The sequence below is a fragment of the Mustela lutreola genome, chromosome 8 (assembly GCF_030435805.1).
Source record: "Mustela lutreola isolate mMusLut2 chromosome 8, mMusLut2.pri, whole genome shotgun sequence".
Taxonomy (NCBI): Eukaryota; Metazoa; Chordata; class Mammalia; order Carnivora; family Mustelidae; genus Mustela; species Mustela lutreola.
Window position 1 is genome coordinate 59,694,545 of NC_081297.1, and position 18,757 is coordinate 59,713,301.

Genomic DNA, 18,757 nt, shown 5'->3' on the forward strand with positions numbered 1-18,757 from the left:
ACCCTAGTGATAAGCACTGAGTGTTATATGCAACTAATGAATCATTGAACACTACAACAAAAATTAATGTTGTACTATACAGTGGCTAACTGAACAAAATTAATTTTTAAAAATACATTAGTTTACATGGGAAAGTGAGTAGTCTGCATATAAGTAAATTGGGGTCTCCAGGGGAAACTTGTAATAATTGAATATAATTCACTGCAGTAGGAAATTTCAAACCTAGAGACACTAACTTTAAATGAAAATATTTGAGTCTTCACTAATTAACTGTCAATGCCTTAAAACAATCTGTGGAAGATCTAATAACAGAAACTCAATCAAAAAATTTCATTCCCTCTGGAATTAATATCTTGCTTCCCATGCCAAAAATTGCATCAACAGAATTTTACTAGAAGATAGGGCAAAGAGAAGGCAGTTTATCTTCTATCCTCTATGAAAGTAATAAACAAAAGCAAAAAAAAAAAAATAAAATAAATAAAAAAACCTTGATCTTCTTTAAAAGTAAAAAAAAAAAAAACAAAAAAAAAACAAAAAACAAATTCCAATAATAGATTCCAATAGAAAATTTCAATGAACAAAATTATTATCAAAGTGCTTTGAATTAGAAATCCAAATAGGAAAATATTTGCATAGGTGTCTGGAAAGCACACTATAATTAAATTCACTTAGAAACATTAGATGGCTGACAATGTATATAGAGCTGTGTTAACTGTATGGTGAAAAAAACACATTATGGTCTTCACAAATTAGATTCTCTTTTGAGTGTTAAAAATAGTAGAAAGCATTGTTTTCTATGGGAACACGGTGATGAGGTTGAAAGACAGCATAGTCATTAGACTTTTAGGAAACTCCATAGGGCTTAAGGATGAATACAAATTACTCAGTGAGTTGAAGACAGAACAGATGTTTCATGAGAAATGTTTACTAAAATACTGATCACATGGAATGTGTTCAATAAATGTAGTCTATTATCCTTCTTGAAAAAGACATATTAAGATGAGGCGGAAGAGAGAGGGAGATTATATTTCATTTGTGATACAGGGGATTTGAAGTCCATGTGAAATATCCAAATAAATGTTAGGTTGCATCTGAGAATGAGAAAGAACAATTATAAACTAAAGATACAGATTACGTGAAGACCACTTGAAGTATTTCAAAACATAGGAACTGATGCAACTACATAGGAAATATTACGGCAAGAAATGAAGGGAAATGAAGAAAACACTTTATATACAAGGATCAGAAAATATATAACATTTGTAATATCTTTGAAGCTGATCAAAGCACTTTGATCAGCACTGTAATATCTTTGAAGCTGATCAGAGCACTTTTTGAAAGTATAAAAGTATCCCATGCAAAGTATACTGCACATTAAAACATTATATATTCTGCTCCACTGTGAATTATAGGTGATTACTTAGGGACATACAAATCTTAGAGAGAGAGGTCAAGACACTGTGTGTGTGTATATGGGTGAGTGTGTGTAACTGCATGCACGATGAAGTTTAGAGATATGCATAGGAGAAAACTTGTATGCAATAAACAAAGACAGAAAGCAAAATTCTTTAATCATAGAGCTGGAACAGAGACTTCAAGTGACTACAGAATATGCATTAAACCCAACGTTTCTGACATATTAGTACTTTAAGAAGGAACAATATGTCAAGCAAATACATCAAAGAATTCTTGAAAATCAAAAACATCTTTCTCCTATGAAATGAGAGACCCATAAGAGTGAAAAGTAGTCCATTACAGAGTGTACACTTAAATTGCAAACATTTTTAATAATAATAAATAAAAACCTGACTATGATTATCGCCGTCCAGCAGCGATAATAATGACCCTCCGTCTGGTTGGGTTTCAAAAAAATAAGAGCGCTTTATTTCATATGGCCATCGCTTATATAGGAGAGCTAAGCCAATCAGCATAGACAGCGATATGCATCCACCAATCTTAAGCTTGTTACCAAGTACCCACAGCATAGCAATAGTTCAACAGCCAATAGGTAGTACTTCCTGTTTACAATCAGTCACTCTAGACACACCTTCTGGCAAATCTCCAGGCGCCATTTTGCAAAGCACTGTGGTTGACGGATCTCCGAGCCCCTGAAGCATCCGCCCTCGACATATGATAGAGTTCATATTGTTAAAATAATCTATAATAAAATGTCTCAATGTTACATGCATATTTAAAATATTATCATGAATCAGTGATGAGAAATGGTACAGTAACAACATTCATTCTGCTGGGACTGATAGATGACCCTCCACTGCAGGTTTTAATTTTTATCTTTCTCTTCCTCACTTATATGTTGAGTATAATTGGGAACTTGACAATCATCTGCCTCATCTTATTGGATTCCCACCTTAAAACTGCCATGTACTATCTCCTACAAAATTTCTCCTTCTTAGAGATCTCATTCACATCTGCTTGTATTCCAAGGTATTTATATAACATAGCAACAGGTGACAGGGTCATTACTTACAATGCCTGTGCCAGTCAGGTATTTTTTACTGATTTCTTTGGTATAACTGAATTTTTTCTGTTGGCTGCCATGTTCTATGAATGTTATGTGGCCATCTGCAAACCCTTACATTATGTGACTGTCATGATTAGTACTGTCTGCAGAAGATGTGTTTTTGGTGTTGGGTAGCTGGTCTGTTGATTATAATCCCCCCACTTAGCTTAGGCCTAAATCTGGAATTCTGTGATTCTAATACCATTGATTATTTTATCCGTGATGCATCTTCCCTCCTGAAAATCTCTTGTTCAAATACTTGGTTCATGGAACAGACTGTTATAATCTGTGCTGTTCTGACCCTCCTTATGACACTTACATGTGTAGTTCTGTCTTACATTTATATCATCAAGACAATTTTAGGATTCCCTTCTGACCAGCAAAAGAAAAAAAAAGCCTTTTCTACTTGTTCTTCCCACATGATTGTGGTTTCTATCACTTATGGCAGCTGCATCTTCATCTATATCAAACCTTCAGCAAAGGAATCAGTGGTGATTAATAAGGGCGTGATGGTGCTCACTACCTCTACTGCTCCAGTTCTGAACCCTTTCATTTATACACTGAGGAATAAGCAAGTCAAACAAGCCTTCAATAACTCACTCAAAAAAATTGTGATATTTTCCAGGAAATAAGAGAATGTAAAGCCAAATAAATAAATAAATAAATAAATATAAAGAACCAAATATAATGGGCCAAATTTTATAGTCAAGTTATTTTATTCGTTTTCATTCATCCTATTCTAGTAACATCTTCATCACAAATACCTTTTAAGATCCTTCCACAAACAGGCATGTTAATAGCTTTTAAAAACTTAAATCCTAGCTTTACCTCCAAATTAGGAAAATCAAAAAACAAAACACAACAAATTAAACAGAAGTATATCTTCAAATCAGAAAATATTAAAAGAGGAAAATATAGTTTAAAATTTTTACTTTTTCCAGTTAAAGATTAAGTAATGGTTGTCATTGTTTCTTCCAATCCAAAGCTTTCAAATGATTTATCCCTTGACTCACTTAATGAATATGAATTTGGTAGTTTCCTTGAGTAAGGTACTATGTTAAGCACTAACAACAGAGAACAAATCAGAAATTTACTTCCACGTACTCTCAGGGCAAAGCAGAAACAATTCTATATTAAAGAAAGAAAATACCCCTGGGGCTAATAATATATTATATGTTAATGTACATATAAAACAAATAAAAAATTATTTAAAAAATAAAGGCCAGCATAGTTTCAATACCTGCCCTGGTTCCATCTAGTCCCTCTGTGACAGAGTTGTGGCGAGCAAGTAAGGGGAGGTCCTGTGACTAATTTCTCCAAGTATTCTAGTCTATAAAATCCATGCCAATTAAAATTATCTGACATAGTCTTCTGTGAAAACATAACCTGCACAATTGGGCAATTTACAGCATAAGATTCAATTTTTAGTAAACATCTGGTTAACATAGGAACACATATAATTAAGATTAATAGCGATAAATGAGTCTGTTCTATCATTCTTAACCAGGATCCTATTTCTGATAGTAAACAATTGAAGAAATTGAAATAATCTACAAGTCCAGCTTATGTCCTACTTCACCTAATACATTGATATTATCCTTTATAAATTGTAGGGTTTTTTTTTAAGATTTTATTTATTTATTTGACCAACAGAGATCACAAGGAGGCAGAGAAGCAGGCAGAGCGTGAGAGGGAAGCAGAGTCCCTGCTGAGCAGAGAGCCCTATGTGGGGCTCAATCCCAGGACACTGAGATCACGACCTGAGCCGAAGGCAGAGGCTTTAACCCACTGAGCCATCCAGGTGCCCTAAATTTTAGTTCTTATGTTACCTCACAGACCAATTACTATAGAAATAGCATTTTTCTCCCAATAAGGCACAAGAGCTTTCTTGTTGCTCCATTAAGATACCAAGTGCCCTTGATAGTCTCTAAGACAACTTCTGCCAGGCTACTAACTTCAGTTTGTTGATAATTTGAACTGAACAGTTTTAAAGGTGCTGGTGATGACTATGGATAAGGTACATATTGCCTTTTCTATGTCTATTAGTCCAGTCCAAGAGAAAAAAAGGCTTGGGCAAAAGTATAACCAAGCCCCCTTCCATCTTAGATTGAGTTATTAATGGGCACACATTCGAAATTATAACCTTCCCAGCTTCACCAAGGTCTTTTTATGAGAAGGATCCCAGATTTGGTTAAAGGAGCAGTGGAGGGACAAGTCTAATGGTAGCATCACAGGCAAAATCAATAATCCCATAATGCCCTTTCCATTTAATAAGAAGAGCGAAGTCAATACTGATGCCATGGACACACAAAAATCCAGAAACTTCTAGGGACACATAAGTGGGTCCCTTTGTCCAGACTCTTTTCTCAGTTTTTTTGTTTGTTTGTTTGTTTTAAAGATTTTATTTATTTATTTGACAGAAAGAGATCACAAGTAGGCAGAGAGGCAGGCAGAGAGAAAGAGGAGGAAGCAGGCTCCCTGCCGAGCAGATAGCCCGATGTGGGACTCGATCCCAGACCCTGAGATCATGACCTGAGCCAAAGGCAGCAGCTTAACCCACTGAGCCAGCCAGGCGCCCCTTTTCTCAGTTTCAAAGGAAGAAATCCCATGATCAAAATGTAATCATCTTCACAGAGTACATAATAATCTGATTTACTGGAATTGTGTGACTGAATATAAGAGCATCTTATTTTTCTATATACATAAAACAATAATGAGTTTGATTATTATAAGTCGGACTCAGAAAACAGACAGGGAGGCAAACCACAAGTGACTTTGAACTATAGGAAACACATTGAAAGTTGCTGGAGGGGACAGTAGTGGGGGGATGGGGTAATTGGGTGACCTCTGATGGAAATGACTTATCAGATGACCCACTGGGAAGCTGATAAACTGGTAAATGTCATGAAGCAATACTGGTGGGAGATATTTCTAGGGCTGCCAGAATGGCACAATAGACTTCTGGACAATCAAAATTAGAAGAAACTAAAAGCAACAAATCTAATTTTGAATGTCCAAAAGTCTTGATAATGGCCTATGCAGACAGAATTTTGTCAAAAATATCAAAAAGTTTTGAACTTTTGAGTAAACACTCTCTCAGATTATTATGAAAGATACTTAACTGTGTATTTGACCAGAGACAATAAAGATTTTATATTCAAATACCAGAAGGTTACAGACTTGTGAGCAAAACCTATCAAAGATCTAATAAAGCACAGAAAATTACTCCAATAAAACACAAAATCTTTGCTTTTCTTTCATAATCTCTTATCGGAAGCAGACCAATAGTACAGGAAAACTTTGTCCTTTTAGCAGATGAGAGAATATTAAGTTTTGTCCTGACATTGTTCAGCTAGACTAGAAATGATGCAATAAGCAGAGGCAACAGGATTCCTGTATCACTGTTGAAGAAGGTTCTCAGAGAGTAAAGACTTGAAAGATGGGACGCCAACTTCAGAACTGATGACAGAATTATCAGTATCTGTGATGCCATGACCCAAATTCCCAGCCTTGCAAGTAACTGGGAAAAAAATGAAGGAAGTTCTTTTGAACACAGATTGTTGCCTGGCTGTAAGTCTGAAAAGACAATCTATTTATGAGGCAATCAAAGAGTGATTACAACTTGGCCTGGAGAAGATACGACTGTGTGTGTACAGGGCAGAAGAGTGATTGTACTTATACTGACTTTTTCAGCCAGCTGCACAGATCCTTTTGTTGCTCATTTAACTGTGGTATAAAACCAGTAGCTTTAAAACATGCTGGATCATTTCACAGCAAGAAATAGTGTATATTTATGTCCCAGAACATACATACACATTAAAACCATATAAGTAACGGAAATAAAAGTTCAATAAATGGACATGTATTTCCTTGACATGGAAATATTTTCAGGAAGTATTTCTTGACATGTATATATTTTCAGTATATGCCATGCATACTCTATTTTCCATTCTATAAAATTATTATTTTTTATTTATATAAAGGCAATAAATAAATCTATAATAAAATCTGTAAATTATAGGTAAAATTAAAGACACATATATCATCCATCCATCTACATTGATAAGTATTGTGTATTTTTATTTAAATAAATGTTAACCATAACTCATCAATGGTCTGTGACCTTAGTTTGAAAAATGAGAAGTTAGCAAATCCTTCCACAGGGTGAGAAAACTCTGTGGAAGTTCAATGTGCCTTATCTTCTAAAGAGGAACCTGTGGCCTTGTCTGCATTCTCTCAGCCTCAATGAACACAGTTTGCACAGAGTTAATTTATGCTTATTACTCTCTTTTAACATTTTCTCTGGTTCATTTTGTAATGTTAGCTCTTCTTCCAACCTTTTTAACTATTTGTAATCTTTCCTTTTCAGTGAAAACTAGGAAACCAGCAATTGGGGACCATAATAAATTAGCATCCTGTAGTATATTAGTAAACTTTTAAAAACATCTGAAATTTTTAGAAATATATTTTTCCTCATAATACATTTTTTGTAAATATTAAAAGACAAAAGTAAATAAACTTATGTTTAACAGTTAATGTTTCCCTGATTTGTAAGTAATTTTTTTTTTTTTTTTTTTTTTTTTTTGGGGAGGGTATGTGATTTGGTGAGTGCTGTGAAGTGTGTAAACCTGGTGATTCACAGACCTGGGGATAAAAATATATGTTTATAAAAAATATATGTTTATAAAAAATAAAAAATTTAAAAAAAAAAGATAAGTAATTTAAATATTTAACAAATATCCATTATTTAGTTTAACTTAGTATAAACTTTGATCTTATTCATATTAATTTAAATCACTTGTTTAACATAACAATTATATTTATATTTGGATTAAACACTAAACAGCTAAACACAATTTTGTTATTTGTCTCGTTGACAAATTTTAGAACACTGAGATAACATGAGCTTATTTGATTGTAAACAAATGTAGAAAAAATTATTTACCACATTATATCTAATGCTGATAACTCTGAAGACATTCCTGTTTTTTTTAAGCCAATAAACTTGAACTAGTTTTTATATATCAAAGATCATCTTAGATCATACGAACTTGAAAAAATGTCTGTGTTAGTTTGATTATATTTCTAAGGACTTTAGGAATATTTGATTTATAAGCACTTGATTTTTGTTAAGACAATTAAATAGAGCTCTTACAAATTAATTTTGGTAATACCACCCAGAGGTTGAAAAATACTATGCCCATAAAATGTATACAGACAGACAAAGAGATCTTACAGATTTTGGTGTTTCTTTTTTAAATATTCCTCATATTGTCATATGCCTCAGATATGAAACTCAAAAGAATAGCTGAATCCAAGTTGTGTTTCTGGTAGATGGACCACATTAAAATTACCAGCTGAAATGTCCAAAGTCTTTAACCAAAGCCTTTTAAAATTATTATTATTATTATCACTTGCGTGCTGTAAGAATCCTTTTCGAGCTGTATGGAACTATTATTTCTTTAGAAGCTTCTGTATGCCAATCAAAGAATGCATTCCATGGTCTTCAAGTGGCTTGGAATCTTCTCTTTAAAGAGTCTCTGTTAAGGTGGACTCGTTTAAAACAAAGCTTCCCCAGAATGGCCAATGCAATTTTAAATTATCTAACAGCTATTTTAAGATACCAGGAATTACCCATTTCCCCCCCCCCCTTGTGAAAGAAAAGTGTATTCACCAGTAGGAAGACCCACCGCCACCACCACCATAGCATAGCTGTGAGCTGGCACCAAAATCATCTCCCTTGGTATCTCCAACTTGGCCCCAAATAAAGGCTGCAATCTCAACCAGAAGGAGGGAGGTTGGAACCTGAAAGGACTCACAGTTGAAGGAGACAGCTGTCAAGAGACGTGATGAGCACAAATGCTTGAGTGAATACCACGGCCAGTACTAGACACACTGAGCCTGCAGCAGTGGGATTGCTTCCAGTCCAGCTTCTGACACTAGTCATGTCAACCTAAAATTGTCTGGAAGCAAGAATTAAGCAAGAGTATTTATATGGAATCAAAGAATTGCAATTCAGGGTACACAGACTTGGGAGAAACTAAATAGTATCTTACTAGGGAACAAAAGCCTGGTTTTTTGTTTGTTTGTTTGTTTGTTTGTTTTTGTTTTTGTTTTAAGCAAATCAGGAATTCTTGTATTAGTTGTTGACAAATAATTTTTTATTAGTGCTGGCAACAGAAAGCTAATCTTGACTGAATATAATTGGCTGCAAAGTCTATCACTAAATTGTCTCTTACTATAGTGAAGGCAGCTGTTCAGGATGACTCCTTGGAATATTTTGGGTTTGGCCCAATTTAAAAGTTCATGGTTCCACCACTGAAGACTTGCATGAGACCCATCTCCTTAATGGCCTCCTGGCTGCACTCAAAAACTCTTTAACATGGGGCAGGAGCACGATGGTGGCCGAGTAGCAAACTGAATGGATAGTTATCAAACCATTCTGAACACCTACAAACTTAACAGGAGGTTGAAGAGGGGAAGAGCAGCAATTCTAGGAACAGGAAATTGATCACTTTCAGGAAGGTAGGACATGTGGAGAAGTGAATCTGAAGAGACAGAAAGATAGACCAAGGAGGAGGGGTCAGCACCCAGCAAGTGAGAGAGCAGCGGAGTACAAAATCAGAATTTTTATAAGTCTGCTCCACTGAGGTATGTTGCTCCAGAGGCTAAGTAGGAGGTGGAGCCCTCATGGGGACAATGTGGTCTCAGCACCCGCAGGGACACAAAAAGACCAGAAATGGTCAGAGTGTAGCAGAGCTCCCAGGCATTGGAGCAGGGAAGCCAACTGCAGACACAGAGCCGAGGAGTGTGGTCTCAGCTTGAGGTTACCTTAAACCATGATCCAAGGCACAGCAGGGCAACTGCAACTGAAGAAATCCAGAGAGACCTCATTTCTTCTCTGGGAGGAGTGGTATAGGAGCACATTGCAAGTATCTACTGGCAATGGAGACTCCAAACCCAGCCATGTGCCAGAGATAGAAATGCTTGTTTACAGGCTAGTTGATCTCGGAGCACACCCGGAGACAAGGGAGAGCTTCTCTGAAGCTAGAAGTCAATTTCAAAACCCACAAAAGTGGATTGACCACTTTTCTTGGAGGGTGCACTGAGGAGTGTGGCCCTGAGATCTTGGCTCTTATGGAGTGGGAGACTGGGAGGCTGCCATTTTCATTCCTGTCCTCCAAAGCTGTACAGAAAGTGTTCAGAAAAAAAAAAAAAAAAAAAGCTGCCAAGAGCAGATTGCTTAGCCTGGCCCCTGGCAAGGGCAGTGCAACTCTGCCTCAGGCAAAAACATTTGAGAATCACTGCAACAGGCTCCTCCACCAGAAGATCAGCAAGAACATCCAGGCAAGACCAATTTCACCAACCAACAAGAAATGCAAAACTCCAGAGACAGGGAAAAGCAACACATAGAATTCATGTTTGTTTGTTTGTTTGTTTGTTTTTTCCCCTATGATCTTTCAGTCTTTCAGAATTAATTTTTTTAATTTTATTTTTTTCTTATTCCATTTTTTTAAAATTTTCTCCTCTTTCCTATTTTAACATTGACTATTTTATCTTACCAATACCTTTTCAAAAATCTTTTTTAATTTTCATTGTTATACTCGTATTTTATTCCTTCATTGTTTTTAACCTTATTTTTTGTATAAATATAGGGTTTTTTTCCTTTAAAATTTTGGATACAATTTCTTCTAATAGATCAAAATATATCCTAAATTGAGTGCATGCTTTCGAACTAATCTCCAGCCTGATCACATTCTTTCCTCTTTTCAACCAACTTCTTATCTTATCAATTCCTTTTTTAGAATCTATTTTAATTTTCATCTTCACATTGATATTTCATCCCTTCATTGTGTTTAACAGTTTTTTTTGTATATATACAAGTTTTTCTTTCTTTAAAATTTTAGGAGGTAGTTTCTTCTAACCAATCAAAATACACCCAAAATCAGTGTGCAGCTTTGTTCTTTTCACCAGTCTAATGCATATTTTTTTCTTTTTCTCCCCTGCCTTCCCCCACCCCAGTTTTGGATCTCTTCTGATTTGGTTAGTGTATGTTTTTCTGGAGTCGTTGCTACCCTTTTAGTATTTTGTTCTCTCATTCATGTATTCTTAACTGGATAAAATGACAAGGTGGAAAAGTGCACTATTAAAAAAAAAAAAAAAGAACAAGAGGCAGTAGCAAGGGCTGGGGACCTAATCAATACAGACATTAGTATTATGTCAGAACCAGAGTTCAGAATGATGATTATCAAGGCACTAGCTAGGCTCAAAAAAAGTATAAAAGATATTAGAGAATCCCTTTCTTGATAAATAAAAATAAAATAAAATAAAATCTAACCAAGCTGAAATAAAAAAAGCTATTAATTAGATGCAATAAAAAATGGAGGCTCTTACTGCTAGGATAGATGAGACAGAGGAGAAAATTAGTGGTATGGAAAACCAAATAGTGGAGAATAATGAAGCTAAGAAAAAGAGATATAAACAACTACTGGATCATGAGGGGAGAACTCAAGAGATAAGTGATATCATAAGATGAAATAATATTAGAATAATTGGGATCCAGAAGAGGAAGAAAGAGAGAATTTATATTGGAGCAAATTATAGCAGATAATTTCCCTATTTGGTGAAGGGAACAAGCATCAAAATCCAGGAGGTGCAGAGAAGCCCCCTCAAAATTGATAAAAATAGGACTACATCCTGTCATCTAATAATAAAACTTAGAAGTCTCAGTGGCAAAGAAAACCCTGAAAGCAGCTCAGGACAAGGGGTTTGTAACATATAATGGTAGAAATATTAAATTGCAAGCAGACCTATCCACAGAGACTTGGCAGGCCAGAAAGGACTGGCATGATATATTCAGATCTCTAAACGAGAAAAACACACAGCCAAGAATACTATATCCAGCTAGACTATCATGGAAAATAGAAGGAGAGATAAAAAGCTTCCAGGACAAACAAAAACTAAAAGAATTTGCAAACATCAAACCAGCTCTAAAGTAAATAGTGAAAGGAGTCCTCTAAGCAAAAAGAGAGCCTAAAATAACAGACCAGAAAGGAACAGACAATATACAGTAACAGTCACTTTACAAACAATACAATGACACTAACTTCATATCTTTCAATAGTTACCTGAATGTAAATGGGCTAAATGTCCCAATCAAAAGACACAGGGTATCAGAATGGATAAAAAAATAAAAAGAAGAAGACCCATTCTGGCACCTGGGTGGCTCAGTGGGTTAAGCCGCTGCCTTTAGCTCAGGTCAAGATCTCATGGTCCTGGGATTGAGTGCCACATCAGGCTCCTTGCTTAGTGGGGAGCCTGCTTCTCTCTCTTTCTCTGCCTGCCTCTCTATCTGCTTGTGCTCTCTGTATCTCTCTCTGTCAAATAAATAAATAAATAAAATCTTAAAAAAAAAAGAAGATCCATCAATATGCTGTCTACAAGAAACTCATTTTAGACGCAAAGACACCTCCAGATTTAAAGTGAGGGGGTGGAAAACAATTTACCATGCTAATGGACAACAAAAGAAAGCTAGGGTGAAAATCCTTATATCAAATAAGTTAGATTTTAAGCCAAAGACTATAATAAGAGATGAAGAAAGACATTATATCATATTTAAAGTGTTTGTCCAACAAGAAGATCTAGCAATTTTAAATACCTATGCTCCTAACATGGGAGCACCCAATTGTATAAACCAATTAATAATAAAATCAAAGAAACACATCAACAATAACACAATGATTGTGGGGGACTTTAACACTGTCTTTACTGAAATGGACAGATCATCTAAGCAAAAGATCAGCAAGGAAATAAAGGCTTTAAATGACATGCTGGACCAGATGGACACCACAGCTATATGACACTTTATATGGAAAACACAAAAGACTCCACTCCAAAACTCCTAGAACTCATACAAGAATTCATTAAAGTGTCGGAATATAAAATCAATGCACAGAAATCAGTTGCATTTCTATATACCAACAGCAAGACAGAAGAAAGAGAAGTTAAGGAGTCGATCCCATTTACAATTGTACCCAAAACTATAAGATACGTAGGAATAAATCTAACCAAAGAGGAAAAGAATCTGTACTCAGAAAACTATAAAGTACTCATGAAAGAAGTGGAGGAAGACATAAGGAAATGGAAAAACGTCCAATGGTCATGGATTGGAAGAACAAATATTGTGAAAATGTCTATACTACCTAAAGCAATCTACACATTTAAAGGAATCCCTATCAAAACACCATCAATTTTTTTTCAAAGAAATAGAACAAATAATCCTAAAATTTATATGGAACCAGAAAAGACCCATAATAGTCAGAGTAATGTTGGAAAAAACAAACAAACAAACAAAGTTGGTGGCCTCACAATTCCAGACTTCAAGCTCTATTACAAAGCTGTAATTATCAAGACACGTTGATACTGACACAAAAACAGACACATAGATTAGTGGAACAGAATAGAGAGCCCAGAAATAGATCCTCAACTCCATGGTAAACTAATCTTCAACAAAGCAGGAAAGAATGTTCAATGGAAAAAAGACAATCTCTTCAAAAAATGGTGTTGGGAAAATTGGACAGCCACATGCAGAAGAATGAAACTGGGTGATGGCCTTACTCCACACACAAAAATAGACTAAAAATGGATAAAAGACCTCAATCTAACACAGGACTTCATCAAAATCTTTGAGGAAAACACAGGCAGCAACCTCTTCGACCTCAGCCTCAGCAACTTCTTCCTAGGAACATCACCAAAGGCAAGGGAAGCAAAGGCAAAAATGAACTATTGGGACTTCATCAGGATCGAAAGCTTTTGCACAGCAAAGGAACAGTTAACAAAACCAAAAGACAACTGACAGAATGGGAGAAGATATTCGCAAATGATATATCAGACAAAGGGCTAGTATCCAAAATCTATAAAGAACTTACCAAACTCAACACCCAAAGAACAAATTATCCAATCAAGAAATGGGTGCCTGCATGGCTCAGTTGTTGGGCATCTGCTTTTGGCTCCAGTCACGATCCCAGGGTCTGGAATCAAGCCCTGCATCGGCTCCCTGCTCAGTGGTGGGCCTGCTTCTCCCTCTCCCATTCCTCCTGCTTCTATTCCTTCTTGCTCTTGCTGTGTCTCTCTCTGTCAAATAAATAAATAAAATCTTAAAATAAAAAAAAAAAAAAGAAACGGACATAAGACATGAACCAACATTTTGGCAAAGATGACATCCAAATGCCAATAGACACATGAAAAAGTGCTCAACATCACTTGGCATCAGGGAAATACAAATCAAAACCACAGTGAAATAGCACCCCACACCAGTCAGAATGGCCAAAATTAGCAAGTCGGGAAATGACAGATGTTGGCAAGGATGCAGAGGAAGGGGAATCCTCCTACACCATTGGTGGGAATGCAAGTTGGTGCAGCCACTCAGGAAAACAATATGGACGTTACTCAAAAAGTTGAAAATAGGGGAGCCTGGGTGGCTCAGTGAGTTAAGCCTCTGCCTTTGGCTCAGGTCATGATCTTGGGGTCCTGGGATCAAGCCCTGCATATGGCTCCCTGCTCAGCGGAGAGCCTGCTTCCCCCTCCCCTCTCTCTGCCTGCCTCTCTGCCTACTTGTGATCTCTGTTTGACAAATAAATAATTTTTTTTTTTAAATTGAAAATAGAGCTACCCTACAACCCAGCAATCACACTACTGGGTATATACCCTAAAGATACAAGTGTAGTGATATGAAGGGGCACATGCACCCAAATGTTTATAGCAGCAATGTCCACAATAGCCAAACCATGGAAAGTACCTAGACGTCCATCAACTGATAAATGGATAAAGAAGTGGTGTATATATATATATATATATATATATGAATTCTATGCAGCCAACAAAAGAAATGAAATCTTGCCATTTGCAACGACATGGATGGAACTAGAGGGTATTATGCTAAGTGAAATAGGTCAGAGGAAAACAATTATCATATTTTCTCTCTGATATGAGGAATTTGGGAAGTAGGATGGTGGGGTCGTGGGAGTAAGGAGGAAAAAATAAATAAGAGGGGATCAGGAGGAAGACTAACCATGACTCTTAATCTCACAAAACAAACTGAGAATTGCTGGGGGTTTAGGGGGATGGATAGAGTGGCTGGCTGATGGACATTTGAGAGGGTATGTGCTATGGTGAGTACTATGAAATGTGTAAGCCTAATGGTTCACAGACCTGTACCCTGAAGCAAATAATGCATTATATGTTAAAAAAAATGCAATAGGAAAGGCTAAAGAAGACACAGAATTTGGAGAGCTGCAAGAAAACTTTTGATCATATGCTCCTATAAAGCATTAAAAAGTATAATAGATTTAAAAAAAAGAAAAAGATTGGGGAAGAAATTATATTTGTGAGTTTCCTAATCTGCTTATAGTAAGCTGTTAATATCCACATAATAAGTATTAAATATTGTTATTGGCTTTTCCTTTAGTTTACCTTGTTTGTGCATGGATATAATTTGTCAAATATATCTCAGTGTTTCCTAATGTAAATTGATTAATGCCTAAAAAAGTCTTAGAAATCTAGACTGTGGTCATTGGTAAAAATTCTTTCAAAATAGATCTGAGATAGTAATAAATATGGTGTGGTAGCAGGTTAAACTGTACCCCTAGGGCAAATAATACATTATATGTATGTTAATTAAAAAAAAAAAAAAACCTCCCTGACATAAGTGACCCGATTTTATTTCATTTTTCAGCACACCTATAGTTAACAGTAATACATTTTACGCTTAAAACTTAAGAGGCTAGTGCCTCTTAAGAACACTCATATTAAGTGTTCTTAACACAATAAAATATTTAAGAATACACATATATACATTTTTCAGTTAAAAAAGGAAATAAGTATTTACAAATACAATTTTAAGGGAGTACCTTATTCTAAAGATTGATGCTCGTTAAGATTCCTCCACTTGATTACCAACCCATCATTCAACAATAACTATTGTTATTAAAAGAATCACTCTTTTGAGATTTCACAATTCTGTAACATCCTACGGACATATTCGTGCTTCACTGGTGAAAATTTATGAAAAGAACATCAGGATATCTAATATTTTTGTGGGGAAAAAAAAAAAAACTGAATAAGCCCAGAAAATAACACATTCATCATAATTACAAGACTAGTACTGTTATCATGAACAATAAGAACCTATCAGCTGGGTGATATAGTGATTTATAATAAGAAATATTTGGTCTTCATCCAGTTAGACACAGAGCTTCTAAAACCTTTGGGATTTCCTGAGTGGTGGAAGAAATCAAGGTATCTTTTGTTATACTAATGAGGTAACTTGGGAAGCCATTTTGTAACCTAAGAATAGAGGCTGGTTGCCAGAGCAAGAAACCTTGTACAAAGGGTTGAAACTTACAGTCCTCACCTCCTCATATCTGGGAAGCAGAGAGGAGTGGAGATTGAGTTCAACCAATAGCCTGTGAGTTAATCAATCATGCCTATGTAATGAGGCTTCCATTAAAAAACAAAAGAATGGGTTCAGAGAATTTCCAAGTTCTCTGTGGAGAGAGAACTCCACAGTTCTCTGTGGAGAGAGAACTCCACAGTTCTCTGTGGAGAGAGAACTCCACAGTTCTCTGTGGAGAACAAGCAGTGGTGCCTCGAGAGTGGCACACTTGGGAGGGCATGAAGCTCTGTGCTCTTCCCCCACATAACTCAACCTATACATCTCTTTCACCTGGCTCTTCCTGAATTGTACCTTTTTATGAATAAACTGCCTATCTAATAAATAAAATGTTTTTTTGAGCTCTGTAATCCACTCTAGCAAATTAATCCAACCCAAGGAGAAGATCAACAAACCTCAGATCTATAGCTGGTCTGTCAGAATTATAGGTGACAACTTAGGCTTGCCATTGACCTCTGAAGTGGGTGGAGAGCAGTCTTGTAGGACTAAGCCCTCCACCTGTGGTATCTGACAACATCTTCAGGTAGATTGTGTCAGAACTCAGTTGAATTGTAGAATGCCCAATTGCTGTTGGAGAATTTCTTTATGTGGAAAACAATATACATCAGAATTGGTGTCAGAATTTTAAACTGGAAAAAAAAAATAGCAAAATATATTCTTTTCCAGCACATATAAAACATCCTTCAGATTCAATCATGTGATAGATCACAAAACAAGTCTTAATAAATTTAAGAAGATTGAAATTATGTCAAGCAACCTTTCCAACCATAATGGTATGAATGTAGAAGTAATTACAAGAAGAAAACTCAAAACTTTACAAATACGTGAATATTAACTAACATCTACTGATCAACCAATGGGCCAACAAAGAGAGAAATCAAAAGATAAATCAATAGAAGCTAAAATGGAAATACAACATACCAAAACATATGGGATACAGCAAAAAGAGTTTGAAGAGTGAAGTTTATAATAAAAAATACCTATATTAACAAAAAAGATCTCATACAAACAACCTAACTTTATACTTCAAGGGACTAAAACGGGAACAAATGAAGCCCAAAGCTAATGGAAGGAAATAACAAAGATCAAAATGGAAATAAATAGAGACCACAAAGAAAATATCTATGAAACTAAGAGCTACTTTTTTAAATAAAAACAAAATAAAGAAACTTTAGTGAGACTTAACAAGAAAAAGGAAGACTCAAGTAAATAAAATTATAAATAAAAGAGAAGACCTTACAACTGATACCACATAATTACAAAATGATATCAGACAATATATTTAAAAAATGGCAACAAATTAGACAACCTAGAAAAAATGGATAAATTCCTAGAAACATACAACTACCAAGACTAAATCACGAAGAAATACAAAACCTAAACAGATCAATTACTAGTACAGAGGATAAATCATTATTCAAAATCTTTCCAACAAAGAAGAATCTAGCACCAAATGGCTTTACATGAATTCTACCAAACATTCAAAGAAGAATTAATACCAATACTCTATAAATTCTTCCAAAAGAGAGAGAGTGAGAGAAAGAGAAGAAAATACTTTCAAACTTATTTTATGAGACCAGCATTACTTTTATATCAAAGCCAGACAAAGGCACTAGAAAAAAATTACAGACCAATATTCTTAACAAACATAGATATAAAAATCTTCAACATAATATTAGCAAACTAAACTCAACAATACACTAAAAGGATAATACACAATGATCAAGTGGAATTTATTCCAGGAATTCAAGGAATGATTCAACATCCACAAATGAATCAATGTATACACCACATTAACAAAATGAAGGATAAAATTCCATATAGTTGCAGAAAAAGCAGTTGACATAATTCAGCACCTTTTCATGGTAAAAAGTATCAGCAAACTGGGTGCAGAGGAAACATCTCAATAGAATAGAGACGTATATGAAAGGTCTACAGATAACATTGTTCTCAGTAGTGAAAAGCTGAAAGCTTTAAGATTAGGAATAAGACACCAAAGATGCCCATTCTTACCCTTCCTATCCAACATAGTATTGGAAGTCCTAGCCAGATAATTAGTCAAAGAAAATAAATAAATGGCTTCAAGATCAGAGAAGAAGTAAAACTATTTTTATTTGGGCACATGTTATATATAGAAAATTCTAAAGACTCCACAAAAAAAAATGTTAAAAATAATAAAAATTTTAGGGGTACCTGGGTGGCTCAGTCAGTGAAGTGTCTGACTCTTCATTTCACCTCAGGTCATGATCTCAGGGTGGTGCAATCAAGTACACTCCACAGTCAGCATAGAGTTGCTTGAGGCTCTTTCTCTCTCTCCCTCTGTCCCCCACTAAAATAAATAAATAAATAAATCTTAACAGAAATAACAAAGAATTTTAGTAAATGTGAAGTTTACAAAACCATTATGCCAAAATCAGTTACATTTCTACACACTAATAGTGAACTCTCTGCAAAAGAAGTTAAGAATAGAATCTCACTTACAATAGCATCAAAAGACTAAAATATTTAAGAATAAGTTTAACCAAGAAAGTCAAGATCTATACACCAAAAACTGTGAGACATTAATGAAAAATACTGATAACAACACAAATAAATGAAGAGATATACAATGCTCAGGGAAGTCTTCACAAAAATTCTAATGGCATTTTTCACAAAAATAAAACAAACAATCCTAAAATTTGTATGAAACCACAAAAGACCCTGAGTATCCAAATCAATCTTTATATAGAAGAACAAAGCTGAATGTATCGCATTATCTGATTTTAAACTAGATTATAAAGCCATAG

The 18,757-nt window shown here is 35.2% G+C and overlaps 1 protein-coding gene across 1 annotated transcript; it reads left to right on the forward strand.

Annotated features, from left to right (window-relative positions):
• Positions 1-2,215: 2,215 nt before the first annotated feature.
• LOC131837884 (olfactory receptor 6C2-like) lies at positions 2,216-3,153 on the forward strand. Its single transcript, XM_059183542.1, is given in 2 exon segments — positions 2,216-2,642; positions 2,645-3,153. Coding segments are annotated over 2 exon segments (936 nt in total).
• Positions 3,154-18,757: the final 15,604 nt, after the last annotated feature.